The sequence below is a fragment of the Nanorana parkeri genome, unplaced genomic scaffold (genome assembly GCF_000935625.1).
Source record: "Nanorana parkeri isolate BGI_ZX_2015 unplaced genomic scaffold, ASM93562v1 scaffold252, whole genome shotgun sequence".
NCBI classification, from domain to species: Eukaryota; Metazoa; Chordata; class Amphibia; order Anura; family Dicroglossidae; genus Nanorana; species Nanorana parkeri.
This window is the reverse complement of record NW_017306520.1, coordinates 1,270,456-1,287,540: the sequence shown is the minus strand read 5'-3', so window position 1 is coordinate 1,287,540 and position 17,085 is coordinate 1,270,456. Positions and strand designations below refer to the sequence as shown.

Here is a 17,085-nt window from a genome sequence, read left to right as displayed (position 1 = left end):
ATATATATATATATATCGTATACAATAGATGCTGTGTCCATATATCATACAATACAGATTGTGTTGCAGTAATCTGGTAGTTGGTTGTAGATCTGTTGCAAGGTGATAGTTGCTTTTAGGTGCCTCAACATGTTTCGCCGCAGAGATACAAGTAACTGAAGTCATAAGAAAATCTTTACTTTTTAGGCAAAAGGGCCTCACTATTGGCCTTTAATATGATAGGTGGAATCTTTAATCAATAAGTGGATGTGGAAGGAAACATAGGGAAAAGTCCAGAACTGCTTATCATTTCACCTTCATCTCTGGAGCTACGATTTTCACTGAAAGTAACCTCTGCTTATGTATTGTTTAATAAACTACTTTGTTTAACTTGCCCAAGTTTGCAGAACGTTTATTATAACTTGAACTGTAAAACTCAAAATGAGCAACAATCCTAACACAAGCATATGTAGTACACAAACTAACATAATGTATATATATCACTGAATATACATACATATACACAAAGATACATTCATAAACAGAATCAATTTCTTCTTAGGAATAAAAAATGTGTAATTACTTCTACTTTGTCATAAATATATAACCTTAGTATGCCAAAAGAAAAATATATATTTTAGCTAAAGAATGACGTGTAATGGTTTAACTATAAATAAACATACCTGTTCAGCGTAGGGATGTTTCCTCTGCAATTAAACAAAAGAAAATGAATGGTGTTGTATAAATAAATGCTAAAACTAACATTAGTTAATACTGACAAAATGTTTAGTATGTATTGTAATGGATAAGGAGTTGTTTTACCGGCAAACTAATTGGTCTTTCTGTCCATCCAGTCCTGCAATCTACACAGCAATGCCACACAGCACAGCCTTTACTGGAAGAACAGAAGATATGATTTTTATCTGCTACAGATAGGGGACACTTAGAGGTCTTCTTATTCCTCTCAGCCTATGACTGGACACTGAAAAGTTGAGCAGCAGACTGATGAGCTTATATATCTGTGACTCTGCTATACCCTCCTATCAGCATGTTTCACATTAGCACATGTGCTCTGCTGTATAGAGAGCTGCAACAGGTTGACACCAAGTCAAATGCACACTTTCAATGATGTATTAAAGAGGAACTTTACCTATATCTTTAAAATAACAACAGACGTTTTTGGAAACGTTTATCATCTACCTGGATTTAATCTTTAATAGAATATAAATATATTTATACACACACACACACACACACACACACACACAGAATACATACATACATACACACACACACACACACACACACAGACTATTTTACATGTGTTTTTAAATGTATCTTTGAAGAAAAAAAATACATGTTAAATGGGAAGGTTTGAAAAGTCTGGCCGTACAAAATCCCTGGAATTGGGTGTTGCAGGATCTAATGAAGGTCAAATTGACTAGCAATCAAAGGATCAGAAGGTTTCATAACAAACAGGTTGGCACTTCTTAGGTGTATCTTTGTGCAGTGGATTCACAAGAAGGACTGCAGGTGTCACAGTAGTGTCTGGGAATAAAAGGGACAATGGACAAAGAGTATCCCCCTTTTCTACCCAAATGCCTAAAAAAGTGTTGATTCCTCTCCGGGCATTAGAGTTCTACACACTGAACACCTGAAGCCAAAAGTCAACTGTCTAAAGACAGCTGTGACCTTATTTTGCTTTACAGATTTGAATGGATTACAACCTTATATACTCTCTACCAAGGAATGCATTTAGATAATTACAGTATACATTGGTCAGAAGCTGTTATATTTAGAAAGCACCAATAAAACGGTTCTAAACCTATACGACTCTGGCTCTGGCTAGTTTTACTTTAACTGGAGTCCACACTTTAGATTTGCTCTTTATTTGCTCAGCATACTGTGTCATGTATTAACCAGTAAAAGAAAATACATACATATGCAAATGTAAGCTGTAAGAAGATGATCACACTTCACTGTGCATTATATAATTTTTTTGCACAAGAAGCAGAGACTAATGGGGTGTAGAGAAGAGCAGAGGAGAAGTTCACCAATAGCACATCTACTGTTGAGAAGTTAATGATGTAGATTCAGTCTCATGTACAAGTAAAGGTCTGTGACATATTGAAGCATCCAGGCTGTGAAATGCATAAACAAAATTGCAAATACTGAGCTAAAGTATACATACTGTATATATCACAATAGATTTTCAATGTAAAGATTTTGACTGGCTCAGAAAAATAGTAAAGTTGCAAACCTACATTTATAAAGTTACAGCAAAACATTGCAGATTAAAGGATCAGTTCTCCCAGTTAAAAGGGGAGTCCTGAGACACAAGGCTCCCTGTATCATTTGGGAACTCCAGATGTGAGATACCCAAGCCACAGTTCTCTGCTCCGTTACTGCCCATCTAGAAATTTTACATATCCGGCTACAAAATTGTTGTTCTAACCTATCTCTATATTATGAAATAAATAAAAAATCCTACAGGAAAAGGAGGCACTCCCTTGTAACTACTACAAGTAGTACACAGAAAAGCACTAGAAATATTATGTGGCTTAAAGAGAATATATCATGGATTTGTAGCTATTTTATTTCTATGTTGACTAAGTTATTTTTTTCTAGTCAGGAATATATGAAATATTGCATATTAATATGTAGCCTTTTATCAAGCTAGAAGGTGGAACTCTAGTCTTCTTTTTACATCATCAGTACATTTACTGTTCAGTTGTGCGGAGAGAAGCCTCTTATTTACAGAACTGAATTAACCATAAGAACCGGGACTCATCCCTTATCAGACCACTGAGTCCCAGGTTTCTGAGACACAAAGGGAGCTCCAAAGCAAACTACTCTGTCTCTTTAGCAAACCCATAGTGCTTGGGTGTTTATTTGTAAAACATACTGAATATAGATAATAAAATAAGATATAAAACAACAGTTTAAAATGTATAAACTTACCAAAAAAAAAACAATTAAAATAAATCTGACTAAAAACCTTTTTGTATTAAATTGCTATAGGTACATAGAGTAGGCACCAAGGTGCTCCAAGTGAAAAGGGCAATTAAGATTTTTTTTTCTAGTTTAACTAATCTTCCACCTGCTATCACAAGTTTAACACTGAAGGATAGCAAATGGCAGGCTGACAACATTAACTGCTGGACAGTGATTTATCATTGGCACACTAAACAGGAAGTGCTGGTGCAGGATCTATAGGCAGGACAGTTTACAAAAGATAAACAAAAAAGGTTTAAGTGATATACAGTTTGACATAATGCAAAATATTGTGAAAAATAGATTTTGGGTTTACATACACTTTAAAAGTATGTTAACCCAAAATCTATTCACTTAGAATAGATTTTGTAAAGTTCACTTAGAGAGTTTTGTGTTTAAAATATCCACAATCATCATACAAAAACCATTTTTGACCTGTACAGTTAGTCAATTAAAGAAAGTAATGACTGAAACAAGTTTTAGGTCTAAATCATTCACTTACTATGTATCTTGAGTATCCTCAGGCTGCAAGATCACTGCATCTCAGTTTCTAGGTTCAACTTACCCCACCACCCCGACTACATACATTACACGAAGGACAAGATCTTGCTGTTGTATTTTCCATTTATGTTTCGGGATTATAGAGTCAGATCAATAAACAGAAATGGCTCGGATTATTCCAATTACCTAGAAAGTGGTGCTACTACAGGTTCTAACTACTGTAATTCTCTGTTCGAATTAGCTTTGTGTTAAATTGGAGCCAAACAGTTTGTGGAAACAGACCTCCATCCACCTCCAGTTTAATAATACACTTTTTGTTGAACTCATGCAAAACACAGCACCAAGCATGAGAGTATAACAGAAAGTCACTTGATTTTTGTGTCACAGACCTCTGATGAAGACATACAGTAAAGGCTGCATACCAGTGCAGTGAAGATAAATCTATTTAGCTGCAATGCATGTCCTAAAATTTGCATGCAGCTTTTGAGGTTTAGAATAGCTGATTCTATCAAAGGCGTTTGAGACAGGTATTTAGCCATGTGGCTTTCCTTGAAAACCTTTTTCATGTGTAAACAAGGACTGGAGACTGTTACAGACTATAGTTTAATTTCTAATGCAATGTGCCCATTTATGACCTTAGGCATGATCCCCCAATGCAGGCGGATCATTAATTAATCTTGCAGCAGAGAACTGGTAATGTGCATCAGAGTGTGTCCCTAGTTCTCAGAACCCACTGTCAAACTGACAAATTAGTCCGAGTCAAAGTCAGGTTAACTGACGCACACTGATACATTTTGTCTGGGTGCCAAGGCTTTAATTACCTCTGGTCACAAAAGGGTTAGGTGCCTTTTGTTTTTACAGTGTTTGTGTGTTTCTTTAACTACTTTCTATACAAGTGATCAAGTAAGAGGATGAAACGAGCCTGCAGCAAAAGGCGTTTTGCATTATCTGTGCTGGTTGGCAAAACTTTGTCTGGTTGATCTCCATCAGTCAGTGATTAAAGTGTATCTATGGTCAAAAACTAGATTTTCTATATTGCATTTCCATAAGTTTTATCCCACTCCTAATAACCCTATCTATCTAGAAGTTTGTAAACTTACTTATTGAATATGCCCATAGGATGTACTACCTTAATGCACTGACACCATTTTACTCAGCCCTGTGAATATGCAATTCCTCGTGTCACAACTCTGACAGAGCTTGCCTTCTGAACTACAACGCAGCGGCTGGACAATGTACCATTATGATTGCTTGCTGGAGCAATGCATGATGGGATATGTAGTCTTGAGAAATGGAGATTGCATCACATCAAGCAGCAGGAAAAGAGATGCAAAGCACACTGGGAATCCAGGAAGTTGTCCAAAGTGATGGACAGACAGAAGACAGCATTCACTATGTAAAAGCCTTTGATCGCACATTAAAAGCAACTCTAGTATGTATTGCTATTACAATGCTGATGTTATAAAAGGATAGGATATGCTGGGACTTTAGAACTCCTTTAAATCTACACAAGCTTATGCACAGACCTAGCATTTTATAGTTTAATCTACATATTCCATAAATGCATTGAGGTTCCACTGACTCCTGTCAAAAGATAATACACTGTTCTGGCTGCTCTCATTATCAGCCAGCACATTGAAAATAGGGAGAAGCACAATATGATTCTGTGTGTGGCTCTGCCATGTACATGTTCTCTGTATGAAAGACTCTGATTACCCATGTATACAGGTCAAGGTACTTATGCCAACTAGCAGATGATAATGACAAACTAGTGCATTCATTGAATCAATCCTCTGATCATCACTCTGATTACAGTGAAGCACATTTATCAGAGTGGTTCTCAATGTGAGCTATAATATTAATATTCCAAACCAACAAACAGAGATCTCTCAGCAGACAACGGTAATACAAAATGATGAATGCAGGTAAACACTGTGCTTCGCATACAACAAATGAGTACTCTTATCTCCTATCATTTTTTTTTTCCAGATGCAAAATAGGAAAAAACAGTTAAGCTTGGATCATCTGCCTAAAGCAGTGGTTCCCATCCTTGTTTTAAGATGTGAGATGCTGGAATGAAACCTCAAACATCTGTGGCACATACTGTCATACAGTCAAATGTTTTGGGAGTTCTACAACAGAGCAGTCTTAATAACCAATAGAGAAAAGGATATTAAGCTGGTTTACTCGTTGTTCAACAAATCACACTGAAACCTTTTGTGGTCTCTTATATACTAAAACTGAACAGGCTGGACCTTTCGGTAACTTTACAAGTCTGCATGAATAAATACCTGACATGTGGCAATATACACTGAGTGGCCAGTTTATTATGACCACCTGACGTTTGTAGGCAAATTAGCTATAATTTCGCGCTAAAGTTGCTAGAAGGCCAGACCATTATAAATAGGGAAGCAGGTTGTTTACCACAACGGTAGAAGTGATTTTTTTCTGAAGATATGGGTAAACAACGCCATTTAACAGCTTTTGAACATGGGATGCTTGTTGGTGCGGAGCCATGGAGCGAGTATCAGCAAAACAGCAGAATTCGTTAAATGTTCAAGGGCAGCTGTTGTTAAAGTGTTTAAAGACTGGACTGTCAGCCGAAAATCTGGGTCTGAACGTGCGAATTGTGGCCGTCAGCGACTAGTCAATGTAAGAGTGGCAAGACCAGTTCAAGACAACAGAAGGGCAACAGTGCAGTGTCAGATTCCTTGAATCACCTTTCAACATCTCGTGGAGTCACGAGGCGGCCCAACGAAGTCATCTCGTGGCCAAACGAAGTACTGATGGGGTGGTCATAATAACCTGGCCACAGCAATAATATACAGAAGCTGCACCTTTTATAATAAAAAAAACAGTCTTTGAGCTCTAGTCAAGTGATTGTGCCTAGGCTGAGATTATATCATCAGTCAGCTGCAGGCAGGAGTAAACTTTTTATCATTCTTATTTACCCCAGTGATCAGACTGTAACTTTGTAACTCTTTGTCACAAAGTTAGAAGCTGCAAGTTGCTGATCTGTGGCACACATTTGTGAACACACAAAAAAAAATGAACCCACAATTTTGTTAGAAATAACTTGAAACTGACAAAAGTAATTGACATCCGTCATGGTTTCCATATTTGATAAAAATCAGGCATGGCTTTTGGTTTAACAACATTTGTTAAATGATAAAACAAATGAAAACGGCATGGACAAAAAATGATGTGACCCTTAACCTAATATTTTCCCCCCCCCTTCTTCCTTCCCCTTTCCTTTGGATTATATTATTGCTTAATTTAATTAGATTATTCTGAACTATATCACTGTATCTATGCTAAAACCTGAATAAAAACAAAATTAACACTAATATTATGTTGCATTACCTTTAGAGTCAATTACTGCAAACAAATGATTTCTGTAGCCCTCGATGAGACGTCTGCACCTCTCAATAGGTAGTGGTTGATGGAAGTCAGCAGAGCTTCACCATTCTCTGTGTCCCCGCTGGGACACAGAGCAGCGCCCAGCGGGGAGGAAAGAAAGCAGGGATGCACCGATGTATCGGCAGGAAAATGGCACTTTCGGCATTTAGCCAAAAGTGCCATTTTCAGTGGCCGATATATAGGTGCATCCCTAATTATTACCAATCAGAAAAATAAAACTTCTATTCCTCTACTCATTGATACCATGCACAGGAAGGTATGTGAAATTCAGGTATTGGTAAGGACCTTGAAATGTCGTTTTACCTTACACTCTGAAACCAAAAGAAATGGACTCATATATTCTTGATCCCAAAAATTTGCATGTTCTCACAGTGCCTGTGTGGGTTTCCTCTGGGTAATTGACTCCTGTCTAAATCAGCCCTAGTATGTGAGACAGGGGCTATAGATTGCAAGCTTCTTGAGGGCAGGGACTGATGCGATTGTGCACTATGTAAAAGCAATGTGTAAATTATTGGTATACACATGTATCCCCTGCACTACTTACAGCAATTCGGACCAATAGCAACAGTGGCACTATATAATTACCCATAAAAAATAAGGTATTTTAATTTCCACTCAAATTCTGTAAATGCTCCTTGGGTTTTCTAAAAGCATGGAAACAAAACTATAACAAGTTACTCATAATTATCCCAAAGCTGTAAATCAAGCCTGTAATCACACACTATATTATCTGGACTTAAGTCTGAAATTATGATGGATAATATAAACAAGGATGATTCATGTGACACATGTAATTCTCAACCTTGATACCAGAGAATGGCTGAAGACCTTGACAAAACGAGTCTTGTGATAAAAAAAACAAAACACTGTTTTTCCAGTACGATGACTGACCTTTTTGCTTACAAAGACATACATTTCAGCAATCATCAGCAAAACATGAAAAATAAATCCTGGCTTGGCTCAGAAGGGACAGCTGAACAATGGATGCCAGGCATTTACACTTCCTCTTATTCATGGCAGTTGAAACCACAGCGGGGAGCAGATTTATGGGTCCTAAAGACTATTCCTATAAAGAAAAGGTGTATGCGTTTGAACTGTGCTTGTTCGCTAGTGAAGAAGCATTACAGAAAAAAAAAGATGGGTAGACACATAGATTGATGTATCTCAGAGCTCTTTGTGATAGTTATGCTTCTCATCTGCTTGTTGTTCCTATATATATCCTCCCTTGTATTTTGTACCGTTTTCTTTTTAACAAAAGTGCGTACAGCACATATGTAGAAGCAAAATAAAACATCCCAACCAAGACAGGCAAAGCCCTAGATGTGCTTGACCTCAAAATGATCAGTTGGCACAAGCTGTTGCCTCAACATTTCTTTCCATCTCTATGGAATGTTATATTTCATCCCCTAATAAAAGTCAGAACAAAGATGATTTTTGATTAGTTGCTAAGGATACTGTACTTTCTAAATGGCTTTTTTGCCTTTTTAAAAAAAGTTAGAAATAGCATATGCTCTTTGTTTAAAATGATGCCTCTAAAATCGATCGAGAGAAACCAAAAAGTACCTTGTACCTATGTTCTGCAAGAGCAATATTTATTGTATGTAGCCCTTTGTAATAATGCTTAACAAATATATGTGAAAGGGTCATCTTATCCAAGTTCTCCAAGATAATATATGTTCTTAACACGTATGTTTTAATATTTAAATCATTTGTTTTACATATATTAAAAAAATCTTTAGTTATATAAAAATGTAAAGGGCTATAGTAAATTTATCTCAAGGAGCTAAATTACCCCCAAACATCATTTATAAGTGCGCCCCTAAATCTAAATGTGATCACTAAAACCTAATATAGGCTATAACATGATAATGTCACTTCAGAAGTTGTTTTTTAATCTTTTTAACTCTCGCTTTTATTGAAACAGAAAACCTGGCGATTCAGACACATACAGGGTTATTCACAAAAGGGTGAAAAGTTTGGAGAAGGCAGGAGAAGTGAACAATCTAGGCCAAAATAGCCGATTCGGAAAAATTCAGATCCAATTCAGCTCACTTTGCAGTTCAGCTATGTTGTCCTAGATTGTTCACTTCTCCTGCCTTCTCCAATCTCTTCACCCTTTTGCAAATAACCCTGTTAATATTATAGGGTGGCAACGGTCTCCTGCTCTTGCATTGACACCCTGTCAAATACTCCTCTGATGGAGACTACAACTGGCTGTGCCTGGACACACCGTGTTGGCATGGCCCACTATTGGCACTATCAGACATTGCTGAGCAGCAATGTGCAGTTAACACTGGAGCTAGTGCATGTAGACATCAGCAGCAGCAAGATGGCAACATGCATGAAAGAAAAAAATATAGCAGTTATTTAGGATACACAGTATTTTAGCAAAGTAAACGGCATCCAGTTAGGGTTTAGATCACGTTTAAGAATCTCAAAACATGTCTATTTTGCATGTTGTTGTTTTTTTTAACTTGTGCACGTCTGTTTTGTGGAAGACAGCCCTGCTGCTTTCTCCCAATGTTGATACATAAAGACACCCCAACACAATATACTTGTAGGCATCTACAAGAACATCCCCGTTCAGATTGATTAATAGCCATGAAAAATAGAAGCAAACAGTTTTCCATTTGGATTATCGGACTTATTACCACCAATATGCAGTGAATAGATTATTGAATTCAATTAATTGGTTAACTACTAATTTGTATCATTCTCCTAAATATATGCATGCAAACGTGTCCAGTATGTGTAGAATCACAGAATGCATGAATAACACACAACTTTGATTCACGAATTCTGTGATTCTTTACAGATTAGACAGATTTTTTTTATTCAATCATCACCAATTATTGCTACAAATTCCTACATTGTAAATAAATAGTATTTGCATTTCATTTAAAATATTTAAACCAAAATGAAAACCTGGACAATGAAACTCACAGATACCATTCCCAAGTTGCAGACGATATGGAACCCTTGGCTCACCCACTTCTTACAGACAACTTTCGACCGCCCCCTAATAGACCTATGATTTCCACATGTGACCTAAATGCATGGCGCCTGGCATTATTGCAAAGCTTCGGGGTGCTCGTCCTTTCTTAACGTCCTTCCCCATTTGGTTTCCCTTCTTTACCTCACCAACAATACCGCAATTCTCTAATTGTAGTTCTATATTTAAGATAACATTTTGATCACCAAATTATTCTCTGTGGCATTCTATGCCGCCATTGTGTTGGCTACAATACCTGTAATGCTGTAATTTAATGAAGTCTGAAACCAGTTTTGTTTATGCTACAGTTTGTACTTTTTCGAACCTATAACTATCAATTAAAAAACTGAACGAAAAAATATTAAAAACATCAGATTTTATAGGTTAAGCTATTTCAAGTATATACACAAACATCTATTTGCAGATACTGAGTGGTCAATGCGTAGTCTTTGTCACATAGTTGGGCACACCTTATTGTGTTCCATTTGGTAACTGCATGGTTGCTTGAAAGAAAAACAGAGTATATGCTTATCTATAATCCAAGTTTGGACATAGTGTCCTGTGGCAGAAAACATACACATACACAGCATGTGCTATTTCTGGCTCCATCCTAGTAAACATTTTAAAACCGTTCAATCTCCAAACGTACAGCAACAACTCACAAACACAAACTACAGTATAAAGGATCAATTTAAAATTGGATCATATAATACAATGTTCACCATATTCTGACTTAAGGGGGGGAAAAAAGTAGATGGCAGGAAAGAACTGTACTAGAAAGAGAGCGAAATTGTAAAAAAGGAGAATTAATTATGAAGAAACTGCATTAAATAGGACCACATTATTTTAAAGTGCGCATAGAGTATGGAGAGCAGATGGACCCAGCTGTGTGTCCTATTCCGATTCTGATTACTTTCCTTGTGTGTGCAGCTCATTTATTCATCGCAAGCTTACCCCATCCTAAAAAAAGACTGCACTAAAATTAATGGACTGCTGCTCGGCTAAGACAATGCCATTGCTAGACTAAGCTTGACAAGAAATTCACAAAGATGATTCTTAGGAATGAAAAAGTATAGTTTTTTTTTGTGTGCCATGACATATGGGGAAGAGACTTGAAACTGGATTCACACTTACATTTTTTTTTCTGTAAATGACTATGGATTCTTAAAAGGGAAAAAAAAAGTATATTTTCAGAGAATGCCCATTTTGTGTTAGTGTTTTGTGCAGTGTTAAAACACAGTTTTATTATAACATTTATATTCATGCTCTTCAGTATATTTGTTTATCTATTAAATGTAGCCATTTGTAGCTTAGTCACTAGAGAGAGAGCTTTTAGTACCCCAGTGCATTTACACATCCTAGATGTTGGGAGAAGATACAGCTGCATAGGTAGTGCATTGTCTTTAACGAGTCATCCAACTCAATAAGGCTTACATAGTGAGAAGAATAAAGTCCAACCAACCTGTAGCACTGCAATGAGCTTACATAGGTAATGAGCAAATAAGACTGCCCCCATTTACAAATTTAAATCACAAATTATACATAAAAACAGTAACATATATTGATAAGACTGCTTTTATATAACTGATTTCTTTATCTGATCTGTTTATCCTAAAACCCAATTAAGAGACACATTCCCCTTTAATGCACAGTCATAAACATACAACAAACATACATATAAAGCTATGAGATTTACAAAAATGGCTACTTTGTACTAATCAAATCGCATTATTTCCGATGGCCCCCAGAGGGATGTGCTGAGTTGTTTTGGCCCTGTTTTGTGCTTCGTATGCTGTATAGTGAATTTTCAGGATTCTTCTCACAGCTTCTCTGGTAAGCCCTGTGGATGCCCTTGCTATCCTATCCTTGACTCTTCAGATTGCACTGGGATCAGCATCTCTGGGACATAAAGGCAAAAAGAGTGCCAAGTATTTAGCCTCCCGCTCCTCTTATTTGGACATTCATGAATATGAGCATCAAACAGTGTTGCTAGTGCTTGAGCAGCCGCCATTAGATTTTTGCCATGTCATGTTAGTTTGGATTCCACCATTGTAACTTATGACTCGGAAGGTACATCTGAGGCACAAGCAACCACCAACAAGTGGTTGAGAATTTTTTTAAGGATTGCCTTCAGTTGCAATAATAAAGAGAATTATAAAGACAATATCTGGTGGGCACAATTTTACAGGGGAGGTTGCATCAATAACATGCTGATAAATGGTATTTCATCATCTATGTATGTACTATACTGAGGTTTAAATTGCAGTGAAAAGTGTTGATCTAACATTAGTTGAGCCATCTGAATGCAAAATCTCATCTAACAGATATTCAATATTCTTGTGGGCATTGTCTGAATTTGTGACTCATCATATATGTAGTATGATATACAGGCTTGTCTAATAGTCACCACCCACTGCATACTCCCCAGCAGCCAGATTGTTGGATTTTGTTTATATGGAGAAAAGTTAATAGTGTCTTAACTATGAGAATTGATTTTTCAGCTTGATTAAGTCCTGGAAAACTTTGGAAATATGAAAACTTTTTCCACAAACGGGGTTGTGAACATCTAGTTCAATATTCCACTATATGAAATCAATACAAACCTTTTTTATATTAGTAAATCATATTTTTGGTGAAAAAAAAGGATATAGAGGAATCATTTTGGGAGCCTTTGCTGAAAGTGCAATACAAACCATATATACTCAGATATTTTGTGAATACAGTCGACCCCAGAAATTTGTGGGGGTTACGTTCATAGAGCACCCGCGAACTGTGAAAAACCGTGAATTTTGTATGTGGTCAAAAAAATGTCTATAAATGCCTATTTTTATAGTTGAAACCCTAAATATGCCCACAAAACACTTTAATTTCATTTATTTCAAACTCAGCTTAATATATTACCCTTAAAAAAAAAAGAATGTAAAGGTAAACCCGTATACTGTACAGTACTGCTATGTCTCCCGCAGTGCTATAATGTAAAATACCAATGTTACCCCTATATGGGAAAAATCTGTGAACGACTAGGGCCGCAAACTCTGAACTGCGACTTTGCGAAGGTCGACTGTACTCCACAACATACTTAAAAAAAAAAAAAAAAAAAGATTTATATTGCTGAAGATCTTTTGGAGCTATCTCCTCCTACTTTTTATTTCTTGACACAGGAAGTAAAAGAAAATGTCCCCAACACCGACAGAAAAATAAATTGATAGGGGTTTTAACTAGGGATGCGCTGTACTCGTTAAATGCCCTGATACTGGAATTTCCGGTCAGAGCGAGATTTCCTCTGATCGGACGTGCCGCAAGGGAACATGGAGCTGGCTTCACGACCAATCAGGAACGTGGGCGGTGGGTAATAACGCGCCGCCCGGCTTCCTGGTTGGCCGGGTAGCTGGCTTCATGCTGTTTGGCTGGCTCGATGATGATTGACCTTCCCTGCTCTATCCTAAACTATACAAAAAAAACTTAAGATAAGGGTTTTACAACTTTAGTGTGTTACACAGCATCTTGTGCTCATAACAATGTTTTCATGATTTCCTTTCAATTCAATTACTGAGTCAGTAATATTGATAAAATCACCTGAGGACGATTGTGCGAGAAAGACTATTCTAGCTCTACTCAAAAGGTGTTGCTTGGTACAAAGTATGCACATACAAGACTGAAAATCTAAAAAAAACGGTGATCTACATATGAATGAAATAGTAATTACAAGGACATTATATTAAAGAGTTACAAGTTAACAAATGTTTTTCAATAAATAAATGTATTCCCATTTAACCCCTTATTAACCATTACCTAGCCATAATCCACCCTAATTACCTCCTTTCTCCCCTTCTACTCTTAGCTATTTTTTTTCTTTAGATTTGTTTTACTATTTCTTTTTGTTATAATTATTATTTATTTTTATCAATTTCATTCATTTTGGTTGGTAAATTGTTCAGTTTCGCTAAACAGTCATTGTAAAGGGGACAGATTATAGTAAAACTACTTAAAAAAACAGAACCATTTTTTTTGCATCTTGGTTCCATAAAAATAGTTTTGCTAAAAGAGAGCCTGGACTCCCCCCCCCCCCCCAATAAAAATGTATGTATTACTTTATCTTAGAAAATTACAAAGTTATTGCCAAATAAAACATAAATAAAAAGGGGAAAGGGGGGATACACTCTTTGGAAAGATATCCACTCACTGTTGAGTCTAAAGGAAAGGAAGTGAAGGGAAGTCCCCTGAGACACCTGTCAACAACAACAACAAAAAACTGACAGTGGTTTTAACCTTCTCCTGTGCTATCCAAAATAAAAAAAATAAAAACAAGAAAAAAAAAACCCAACAATAATTTTGGGCTTAAGAGATCCTTTAACATTTTGCTGAAGCATTCCATACAAAGGGCAACTTCTTCATTTTAATTTGGTTTTTATTTTGTGTTAGAACTAAACTGGGAAGGGGTTCCAAGCATATCTTTAACATTGAAATACTGTCAGTAAGCAATAATGTAAAATGTAAATGTATAAATGTCAAAAAAGCCAGAGCAAGGACCTATTCTCCTCACCCTCCTTCCTCCTAAACACCTCTGGCGAAAGTTTCAATGGGAGACATTCTACCTGAAAGGAGATAACCATTGCTAAGCTCAGATAACCTAGATTGTTCTGGGAATGCTTTATCATTCATTATTGTTTGCTTAAAAAGTAAGACAGACCTGAATATAGTTTCACTTTAATGTAGCGATCCCAGTACAGGATTTCCACTATTGGGCACTATTATCTCACCTGCTAAGAGGAGGTTTTATAGTTACATTCATTTAATTTGCTAATTAGTGCAGTAATAATGACAGAACTGGGACTCTTGTGCTTCTTATTGCTTTTTATGCATCCTTTTTTTTTTCTTGCGTTTTTCTGGACTTTGCTGAAAAACCATCTAATTAAATTTCCCGAAGGTTACCCACAACCATAACTGAAGAGCAGAAACCTGGTAATTTTTCCCTAAAAGAACTGTTTCAGGCAACAAGTATAACCAGTTATTGAGCTGCTATTGCTAATGATAAAACACGGAGTCTTAGCAATTCACTACAAGGTATTCCCAAATCACAGACAAAAAGGAGTGGGGTAGTCTGGTAAACTGTAGCTATGCATGCATGCATGAAAAAACAAAATGATAAATGGGTAGGATGTGTCCCCTGTATGCCTTTTATGGATTACATCTTAGATTGGTCGGATTGTACCTTTAAACGTAGACAAAATGTGTTCCTATTTTTGCATATAAAAATATTCATAAAACATCAAAAAAACAGTTTTACACCTATTTTACATTGGCTTTAAGTAAGGTTTACTGTATCATACTATAGGTTGAACTCGATGGACTTGTGTCTTTTTTCAACCTGACTATGTAACCTGACTAACTATATACTACCACAAATCATGCTCAAAGCCTTTAAAGTGTACTCCAACTTTTGCAGCCAGATTGGCATAACAGCTACTCTATATTTGTTATAGATTCCCATTCACATAGCATATTTTTCAGAAACATTTTTAAAAAATTTCTGCTTACTTTTTTAGATGCTCTATGAAAACTCCAGGACTGAATAATCCTACTTAGTTCTCCCTTGCCATGTAATTTTTATGAGGGGACTGGGAAGTTGAGTTTGTGATATTGTCTGTATTGTGCTGGCAGATTTTATTATCAGTTGTCAACTAGATGTGCAGGGTTGACTATCCTAACAAAGGGTTAAAGATCAAGACCTAGGTGATTCACTGGGGTTGATTTACTAAAGGCAAATAGGCTGTTCACTTCTCAAGGGAATTTGCACTTTGCAGGGGAAGTTTCCCGTCACTTCGTGAATGAGGTGAAGTTCTGCTAACTTCCATCATCCATGTAAAAACAAAAATACTGTTTTTTTGGGGGGTTTCTCAAAATAGACTGCAATACTCTATAGTTTGTATTATTTCACGCCCTCCTATTACATCCAGATTCTGGTATGTAGATGATTTCACATCGTTTGCAGTTGTAAGTGATTATACATACCTGCGCGACTGGCTTCTATGCTAGTTGCTTATGTCGATGTGTTCATGTTTATGACATTCACTTTATGGATGTAACAAGTTGCGATCCTGTATTGTATTCATAAAAAATGTTCTAATAAAAATGTATATGCTTAAAAAAAAATAGACTGCAAAAGTGGAAATACATTTTAGAGAAATCCATCCAACTATGCTCATCAAGATTCAATCCTTTTGTCTTTAGCTTCATATGTTCCCCTACAAATCATTTATCTGACTTGGTAATGCTAAACTAGTATGTTTTGCAGTGAAGGCCCTATCCTTCCTCTTAAGTACAGCTTAGGTGTGCTTGCCTATCACTCAGAATGGGGTATCAGGGGCCTTCATGTTTTTTTCTGTATGTGAGGACCATTGATAACCAGTAGGCAGCCCAAGCACAACACGATCAATAATCACCAATGTCCTTTCATGTGTATAAAGCAATCATCAGGCTTCACGTATAATGATGCTTTGTCTCATGCACCTACCCCTATATACTGTAGGTTTGCAACTGTACAATACAATGTAATTCTGATTATCCCCTCTACAACAAAACAAAAATACCAATCACAGAAACCCAATTTACTATCTACTCTTCACTATGTTATTTAAATACCCTGCAGCTACAAGTAAGGACTTTGGTTTTTTTTGTTTACTTTATACCCATATAAACCATCTTCAGTTTTGTGTTAAAATTAACCAGTGAACTAACATTTAATTATACTTTTTCCCTGGGAAATGTATCTACTAACTTTCAACATAATGCTCCTTTCTCTTCTTTGTTATGCAGTTTAAATTCCATTGTGTTTTCATTTTTGCTCCACCAACCAGCCTTATGTGGTCTTGAGGAACTCCAAATTTACTGTTGGACCCCATCTGGGCTCTGACATACAGGTTAAGCACCTAGGCTCTTAAGTGTACCCAAGCAGATTTTGGTTGTTGCTCATCTGTTAAAAGGATATATTTGCTTGTTAATCTAATATGCTTTATTATTCTCACATATTATAACAAGATCCACTTTTCTTTCCCATACTAAAATGGCTCAGAAATCACCAACTGCCCTTTCACCAACCCTGCAGGGGTTTCTAAGAGATCTAATTTCATCCTGGAAATGCACGCTGGGTTTCTCAACAGCTCAAGGGATGCCAGGGTCAGAGCAAGCCCTTGACAGGA

The 17,085-nt window shown here is 36.6% G+C and overlaps 1 protein-coding gene across 1 annotated transcript in view; it reads right to left on the bottom strand.

Moving 5' to 3' along the window:
- The window catches only part of ACACA (acetyl-CoA carboxylase alpha), a 231,897-nt gene that overhangs the window by 118,764 nt on the left and 96,048 nt on the right, over positions 1-17,085 (bottom strand). Inside the window, exon 29 of the mRNA XM_018556784.1 lies at positions 663-686. Coding sequence (XP_018412286.1) covers positions 663-686 — 24 coding nt within the window. The remainder of the gene's footprint in view (positions 1-662; positions 687-17,085) is intronic.